The sequence below is a fragment of the Equus caballus genome, chromosome 15 (genome assembly GCF_041296265.1).
Source record: "Equus caballus isolate H_3958 breed thoroughbred chromosome 15, TB-T2T, whole genome shotgun sequence".
In the NCBI taxonomy this organism is placed as follows: Eukaryota; Metazoa; Chordata; class Mammalia; order Perissodactyla; family Equidae; genus Equus; species Equus caballus.
In genome coordinates, this window is record NC_091698.1 from 75,264,443 (window position 1) to 75,273,083 (window position 8,641).

An 8,641-nucleotide genomic window follows, 5' to 3' on the forward strand; every position below is an offset into this window, starting at 1 on the left:
TAAAAATCTAAGTTTAAGATTTTTGTCCAGAAAGTACATAGTAATCTCTTTTCTCAAAACACTGGTAACTAGCATAAATCATCAGTAATCATTTGTGCTGAAATCCTAACAAATTTCTGAGGTTGTTTGGACTGCACTGGAGCTTCTCACCTTAGCTGTTACTTTGCTCAGGGGCTGACCTTTTTATTTGTATGCAAATTAGTACTTTGTTTTTTTCTTTGCCATTATAAATACTTTAAAGGGAACTTCATTTACTGGTTTGTAAATCACAACCACAACTAGTTATTCTGGTGTCAGATATTATGATTAATTAGTATTTGTGTGTTTTCGGATCCTTGGCAGCTAACATGGGAAAAAACATCTTTTCTGGTTTAAGACAAAGTGGGGTTTTACCAAAGTGGTCAGAAATGAATTTTTAGTAAAAAATTTTACATTGTCAAAAAACACCCATCTGGAGTAGCATCTGAGTTAAGTGTGCATACGTGTGATTATTTGTGGGTTTTCTTTAAAAACTTTTTTTTCTCCTGTTTGCACCTTCATCCTGTCTCCTTCTGCCCTCAGGTAAAACAAAATCAACATGAAGAGTTACAGAATGTAAGGAAGCATATTCACAATTGTTTCTCAAATCTCGGTTGCTTCCTTTTGCCACATCCTGGTCTTAAAGTTGCAACTAATCCTAGTTTTGATGGGAGATTGAAAGGTGGGAATTCTCATTCTTGCTAAAATCAGAACTTATTTTTTAGAGGCTGAATGGTTTTTTAAATACACCGTTCCTTAAATTGTCTTATACTGGAGGACATTTTGATGCATTGTTAATGATGTGATTGTAATGCTCTGTGTGGTCTTTCTAGCTTTCCACTGGTTTGTTGCAAACACCTAGCATGTTGATTAACATATGTGGTCTGTTGCTCAATGTATTAGGTCTGTTGTCCTAAAAATTCTGAAGACTGGGAACATTTCAGTTTTTCGTCTGATGGCAGTCTGCTAAAAAGCTTTACTAATATATTGTATTGATGTAATCAAATTTAAGTTTCTCTGTTTCAGGGGTGATAGTATAATTTTTTTGTATGTTGTAGAATTATTTTGAGCATGATGGCAAAAGGCTTGCGGATTGATGAAACTTTTATAGTATGGCTGGAAAAACAAAATCTAGTATTAAAATTTAATACAATTTCATGAATTGTTTGCCTTTTGAAAGGGATAGTTTAGTTAATACTTAATGTGGAATTTATTTTGGTACTTCACAATTTGTTTTATTTATTATTTTAACTGAAAGAGTCATTGGGGGATGAGGGAAATGGACTAGTAGAGTGGGGGGTGGATTGTGTTTTTCCCTAGGGGATATGACGTGTTTGGATGAGTTTTTTAAAATGAATCTACTTAGGTAATAGGTACCGTGTATTCTTATTTCATGAAACAGAATTTTATGAACTCTTAGCAATGGGGACTTCTTTACCTTTTTTTTTTTTTTTGACTAATACGTTCACTAATTTTATGTCCACTAGATATTGGTGAAGATTTTAAACGAGAGCTTCGAAATCTAGTTCCATTACTTCTTGCCCCTGAAAATTTGGTAGAAAAAGAGATAAGTGGATCTAAGGTCACTTGTAGAGATCTTGTAGAATACTTTAAGGTAGGAAAACTCTTACATTAAATGATTTTGTCTAAGTTAGAAATATAGCTGACTTAGAACTCATCTGTATGTACAAGAAATTTCTTACCTTTATTTTAAAATAAAATGTATTTTTCTGCCTTGAATTGGGTGAATCAATATATAAGGATATTTAAGATTCTAGCAGACAACTTGTATTTTCTAGACAGTAGTTTTATTTATTTACAGAATTATTCTACTTTTTCTCTGGCTCTGATATGGAGAGAAGAATCATTGACGATATTATTGTAATACCATCACTTGTGAATGATAACATTGGGAGTGTAATTCTGCATCTTGAGTTCTCACAGAAACCTTCTCTCAGAGTTCTGAGGACTTGATAAGAGCTGAAAGTATCAAAACTAGTTTCTGAGTTCAAGTAAATTATTCATAGATTTTTTTTCCCTCTGTTCTTCTCTAGTTTTTATCGCTTGCTTGCCAGAGCAAGACCATTGTAGAGGGTTGTATTTATTCGTAGTAGTTATAGAGATGTGGAAGGGAAAATATGTTTAACTAAGAGTGTATTTTTTTGTCATTTAATGGACACTTGATAACTTTCATACTACCTTTGTTTAGTTATAAATTAATTTAGAGTCAGTAGAAAGTTGAGATGAAAGATTCCTATATGGACTTACTGAAAATTCCCATCTTTCCTTCTTACTTTTAAATTGAAAATTAGGTGATATTTTTTCTTGAACTGAATTTCAGCTAGTCAAAGTAAAATACTGAGTTAAAATGTTTTCTAACATTTATTTGAAACATTGGCAGGGGGGAATTAATGGATTTCTTTTCATAAAGTGGATGGCATTTTATATATAACTTTTAAATATGAGATACAACTTTTATGGAAGATGGAATTATATTTAGAAACATTTCTCTAGGGTATTATTTAGCAACATACACATTTAATAATGTTGAGAATAAGGTTAACTTAGTTGAACTGAGAGTATATGACTTAAAACCTAGACTTTCCTTTTAATAGTGTGAATTGTTATATTTAATGATTTTTCTTTCTTTGGGTATGTAGAGCCAAATTGCATAAGCTACCTATATAATGAGTCTTTGTATTTTTAGGCTTACATTAAAATTTATCAAGGAGAAGAACTTCCACATCCAAAGTCCATGCTTCAGGTAGTGTGTGCATTGTACCCATATTTATTTATGAAGGAGAAAAAAATCTTTGCTTTAGCGATACATGCTGGAAATGGAGTGGTGCTTCTTTATGTGCAAATAAATTTTACATGTTTAAGGCAATATATGTCATGGGTCCTGAAGTTTTTATATTTATATCATTTTTTTTCTAACTACAGATAGCAGACCTTGCACACATATAGGCCACCAGAAATGAATCCTTAGTACCTTCTTTTCAGTTGCTTGAAAAGTGTAGGAAAATTTCTGTTGCAGAAGATAGCTTAATATGGCCCTCTCTGAACCAAGCTTCTTCTGAGTCTGACAATGAATGTTGGTTGAAATAAGGCTTATTTTTCTCTTGGTATTAATGGTTTAGAGCTTCTACTAGTGAATTTAGGTTTTTCTTTTTTCTTTTTTTTAATAAGTGTTCTTTTGGGACAATGTTATTTAACCTAGTTCATATTGTTTAAGATTTGCTCCTTTGGGCAGTTTCTCAGTCTGATAGTGGATTAAACAGTGTTTTCTCATGAAACTCATGCAGTAAGCAGTTCTGTGTATTTAAGAAAGAGAACCATATGTGTAATTCTTGATTCTTTACGTCTGGAGATTTGACACATTTTAGGGTGTATCTATTTAATTCTCTGTAATTTCCTGAAAATATGTGGTGTTTTCTACAAACCCATTTTAACAAACCTAAGCAAAACAACATTAGGCAGGGATTCCTATTAGAAGCAATTACTATATCCTTTATACTGGTGTTTCCTTCCATTAGAAGGGAAAACTGAAAGTTGATAATATTTTCTCTGGTTCATTTTCAGACTTGTTCATTGTACATAACTTACTGTGTTAATCAGAATTTACAGAGTCATCAGGTATTTTTTGCATAAAATTGGCACATTTTATTTTACTTTTTAGGCAACAGCTGAAGCTAATAATCTTGCTGCAGTAGCAGGAGCAAGAGAGATCTATTGCAAAAGTATGGAACAGGTCTGTAACTGAAATTTAAATTTGACACTAGAATGAGAGAGAAGATTTTTATATTTAAAATAATTGAACTTATTTGTGCTCCTTATGCATTGTCATGTTACGTCATTCCCTAATTCCCCTTTATTGTCTCTGCTAGAAATAAACTAAGAAAATAATTCACATAGTTAAAGATACAGGTGGTAAGTTATTACATAAACTGTACTGAAATATTTTCTGACATATGATTCAGAGTGCTGTTATTAGTAGCTTCTGATGTAAGTAACATTACCTTAAGGCCAGTAGCAATTTCTATGCCAAGCTTGCTAGATTGAACATTAAAGTACCTTTTTTATGTGTATCTGTTACCCGCTCTCTTGCCAGCAGTCTTTTGTACCCTTATGGTAGGTCAAGTGAGGTCAGGTACAGATTGCAGTAAAATATTTTTTGTCTTCATTGGTATTAGTCATGTTTGAAAAATTTATTTTGCCTGAGTCAGTTAAACATATAAGAAATAAGTAGGTTATGATTGTGTGAGGTGTTATGAACAAGTTTCAAACTGAACCGTGTAGGTGGTTTGACTTTTTGAGACTGAAAGCTATGAGCAAGGAACTTCTTTCAAGAGTGACTTACTTCTAGCATGTAATCTGTCCTGCTGTAATCCTGCCTCTACAGGTATGTGGCGGGGACAAGCCTTACATTGCACCCTCAGATCTGGAGCGAAAACACCTGGATCTCAAGGAAGTGGCGATTAAACAGTTCCGTTCAGTAAAAAAAATGGGTGGAGATGAATTCTGCCGTCGTTATCAGGACCAGCTTGAGGCTGAAATTGAAGAAACCTATGCAAATTTTATAAAGCACAATGATGGCAAAAACATCTTCTATGCTGCTCGCACCCCTGCCACACTGTTTGCAGTTATGTTTGCTATGTATATAATCTCAGGACTGACTGGCTTTATTGGCCTAAACTCTATAGCCGTCTTGTGTAACCTTGTCATGGGGTTAGCACTGACGTCTCTTTGTACTTGGGCGTATGTTAAATACTCTGGGGAGTTCAGAGAAATTGGAACAATGATTGATCAGATTGCTGAAACACTATGGGAACAGGTTGGTATCTATCTTTCTATTTTTTGGTTTTTCAATGACTAATCTCCTCCCTATCATCCTTGTTCCCCCAGCCCCCCTATATTTGCATACCTGCTTTCCCTTTATATGAGGAATATCAAAAGGATGTTTTCTGTGTTGTTTGGATGTATAATCTTTATTTAAAGTATGAACTGAAGAGTTCTTATTTTCTTTAAAGTCATGATTATAGTGTACTTTAGTTGGCTTAAATCTGTAATATCCTTTGGATAGAGTCTTAGTCGTAAGCATGATTATACCAGGCAGTGGGCAGGGCCAGAATCTCTGAAGATTTTTTTCTTTGAGAGAAAAGAAAATATAATCAATGAAAGAGTTACAAAGGTAAGGAAAATAAGTTCGGAAGTGCAGTGCTTTAGGAAAGCAAAAGAAGTTTCTTACTAATATTGGCAAGAAGCAATGCATGCTTATATTCCAGGAAAAATATTGAATTGTGTTCAGGTCTACGTTGCCTTCCATGAAGATAGTGGCTATTTACTGATGTACTACAAGGAACGATCCTATAGCTATTTCTTATACCAAAGAAACTGTGTTTGACCTCTGTGCTATGGAAACACTAGTGAACAAAGCAAAGTTCCACAAACAGAACCAGCTTCTCTTAATCATAATCATTTACCTCACCCAGAATCCAAACCATAATGTTACGTCAGACCAGAATTCAAAGTCGGGCCTGACAAGTATCTTCTAAGGGAAGCCATGTTGTGTATCAGCCAACTGTGTGCTGGAATTGCCTGTGTTCGGAAAATACCCATTTAAGAATGTTGTCATTAAAATGATCGTCGGGAAGTACTTGAGCATCATGTCAAGAACCAGAATGAGAGCTACAGTAATTACTGATGGACAGTATAATGGCATTTTCAGATAGCCTTTCTGGGCTGATGAAGTATTGGGCTTATTTGAAGATGCTAGGATATGTAGGTCCGTGTTGGTTTGGGCTTTAAATTCAAAGACTGAAGAAGTAAAGCATTTTTTGAAGAAAGTTGATTGGATATTGACTTTTCTTGTAATAATGTCCTTATTATTTTATAAAGTGACCCACTATATTAATTTGGAGCTTGTATTTATTTTTTAAACAAATGCTCTATTTATTCAGATCTGATTTGGAAGCTTCTGTTTGGATATTTGTTAAATTTAAATTTTTATCTCTTAAAAAATCTCACTGTTCATATGCCTTTGGTATCTTCTAGTAGAAGATGGATTGATTAAAAGTTGGTACCACTTCACTTTTTAAGAATAAACTTTTGGACCATTACTAATCTTCTACAACATGAATTTCAATAGTTGTACAATGTCTTTTGAAAATCAGTCATCTCCTGTATACACTGATTCTAGGATTTTAGAGGTACCATTATTACAAAACAATTAAATCGAAAAGTCTAAAGTATGTAAAATTATTTTCAGCATGTTGAGGTAAGGTGATCAGTAGTGAGAGAAGATCTGTGCTGCGTCAACATTGTCTAAATTGTCTTGCATTTCTCTTTTTTTTGCTTCAGAGGAGTCCCAGGAAGGTGAGAAACCTACAAAGTCTCAAATTCTTGTAGTCTTAAACGCTTTAACTTCAAGGCACTCTGAGTCATTCTCCTAACGAATCACTCCATGTTTTAGGTGTTTTCCAAACTGTTTGAAGTTACTAGACGTCGAATGGTTCATCGTGCTCTTTCATCAGCACAGCGACAGAGACTGTCATCCAACAATAACAAGAAGAAAAATTAGACAGTATTTTTAACTTTTTTCTCTATCTGAAGTGTTCACACTTATACATGTAGGACAATAAGCAGGACCGTCTGGGCCGGTCTGCATAAATGCTGTATACATACCAGATTTGATGCTGCATATAGGGTATGGAATTGCACATCCATCTCATAGGAATTGTAAATGGTTTGAGTAGGAGGAAAGTAATTTTTGTTGCATTATAAAATGTCTAACTGCATTATTTGTAGGATCATAACTTTTTTTGGGAGAAGCATCTTTTTGTTTCCCACATTCCTGGTTATTTTCTTCATTGCTTTGAATTGAATTTTTATATCTATTTTTATATGTAACTCTTTTTTTACCTCATGTTTTTATTTGTTTTGCACATTTCTCATATCACAGGTATTGAAGCCCCTGGGTGATAATTTGATGGAGGAAAACATAAGGCAGTCTGTAACAAACTCTATCAAAGCAGGCCTGACTGACCAGGTGTCTCATCATGCCAGATTAAAGACAGACTGACAGTTCATCTCCTCATGGACTCCACTCTCCCTTTTTTTCATGCTTGCTGTACAATGAGAACTCAAATAAAGAAAAAATAAACCAAAGTTTACAATCAACTGTAGAAGTAGTTTAGTATAACTGGCTTCACAGATGGCTGCCACAGAGTGTGAAAATTGTTCGTTGGTTTTAAGCATTCTGTTCATGGCTCCTAAGACATGGAGATTGGCTGAGGAGCATTAGTTTATCATGCACAGTTGTGCCATGTTTAATTCTTCTTTTTCGTTTTTACTTAATCTAATGTTAGTGAAATTTGTCTTATGTAAAAGGATATTTCAGGGAAATATTTTAAGAAATGTATTTAGAGTCTCTTCAACATAGTGTCCCATTGAAATTTTAATTTTTAGAGAAGTTAATGAATCACTGTATCAAGAATCAGATTGAAATGACAATGAAGCCTTTATTGAGCCACTACATTAAAAGTATATATTGCTTTACTGCCTTCAATACCAGTATTACATAAATGCATGTATCAGAAACTTCACAGAAATTACATGACAACTCTCGTAGCTAAGAAAGTGATTCTGAGGTGTACATTTGTCTTGCCTTTTTAAATTTATAAATCTGCCCTAAAAGGAGATGCATATCTGGGAAACTGAGCTGTTTTTATGCAGTTTAGCCTTCATGTACATAAAATATGCCATTAATTTTATTGGGGGAGAAATTCCATCCAAAAATGTTGCCTACAGCTATGAGTTAAGAGTGTCTGTACAGTGTGTAGCTTTTATTTTCTAAAATCACAGATAGGGCATGTATATGAATTATAAATATATAAATACAATTTTGTATTAAAAGTTTTGTAGTTTATGGCAAAATCTGGTTCTGTGGTAGGCTAATAAGTACAGTCCCTGTGAAGGAATGTTTGTGGCTCATGTCAGTGTGTGAATGCATAGACAATTTGAAGTTTTTGATATATTTGTGATATTTATCTTCCTTGAGCACTGCAATCTCACCCCCCAAGGGAATTCAATGGGAATGTTTATCGTGACTTTGTCTTCTGTTGCATTTTAAAGTTATTTCCTGTAATTTATTTTCAGTACATAATTAAAAATTTGTTGTATATATAAAATGAAACTTGTGATTCTTTTTTAAGGAATTCAAGTATGTATTCCATTGCATAAACCATATTTCTTTATACCGAGAAGAGCATGAGCAGGAAACACGCAAGTGAGAACTCTAAGCTCTTGTACCTTGAAGCTAAGCTGGCAAAAGGTTATTTTTCTGTGCCTGTCTCTTTTAGGGAAAACTCGTGATCATCGTAGGCATAGCTGGGGATTTATTAATTTCTTTTCTCTCTCTCTCTCTTTTTTGTGGTATATGTAAAGCTAACATTTTTGCAGTACTTTTGTAGCTTTCTTTATGAACACCTATTAAAGCACCTAGGTTAGTTTTTGAGTGAAGAAAATTCAGATGTTGAGTTGCATGTCTGAAAGCTCTAAATTTACTTTGGTTGATATATCTCCTCCCCTCCATCTTTCAAATCCTGTTTTTATATGGATTGTG

At 33.8% G+C, this 8,641-nt stretch overlaps 1 protein-coding gene across 15 annotated transcripts in view; it reads left to right on the forward strand.

Annotated features, from left to right (window-relative positions):
* The window catches only part of ATL2 (atlastin GTPase 2), a 63,984-nt gene extending 55,777 nt beyond the window's left edge, over positions 1–8,207 (forward strand). For 9 of the 15 annotated variants that reach the window (XM_023619213.2, XM_070236428.1, XM_070236422.1 and 6 more), the window contains 6 exons: positions 562–700; positions 1,506–1,633; positions 2,726–2,782; positions 3,698–3,769; positions 4,421–4,852; positions 6,980–8,207. In XM_023619213.2, coding sequence (XP_023474981.1) covers positions 562–700; positions 1,506–1,633; positions 2,726–2,782; positions 3,698–3,769; positions 4,421–4,852; positions 6,980–7,099 — 948 coding nt within the window. In that variant the 3' untranslated portion in view covers positions 7,100–8,207. Of the gene's footprint in view, positions 1–561; positions 701–1,505; positions 1,634–2,725; positions 2,783–3,697; positions 3,770–4,420; positions 4,857–6,378; positions 6,394–6,490 lie in introns of all 15 variants that reach the window. The other 6 variants (XM_070236419.1, XM_070236421.1, XM_070236424.1 and 3 more) reach the window with 3 other exon arrangements.
* Positions 8,208–8,641: the final 434 nt, after the last annotated feature.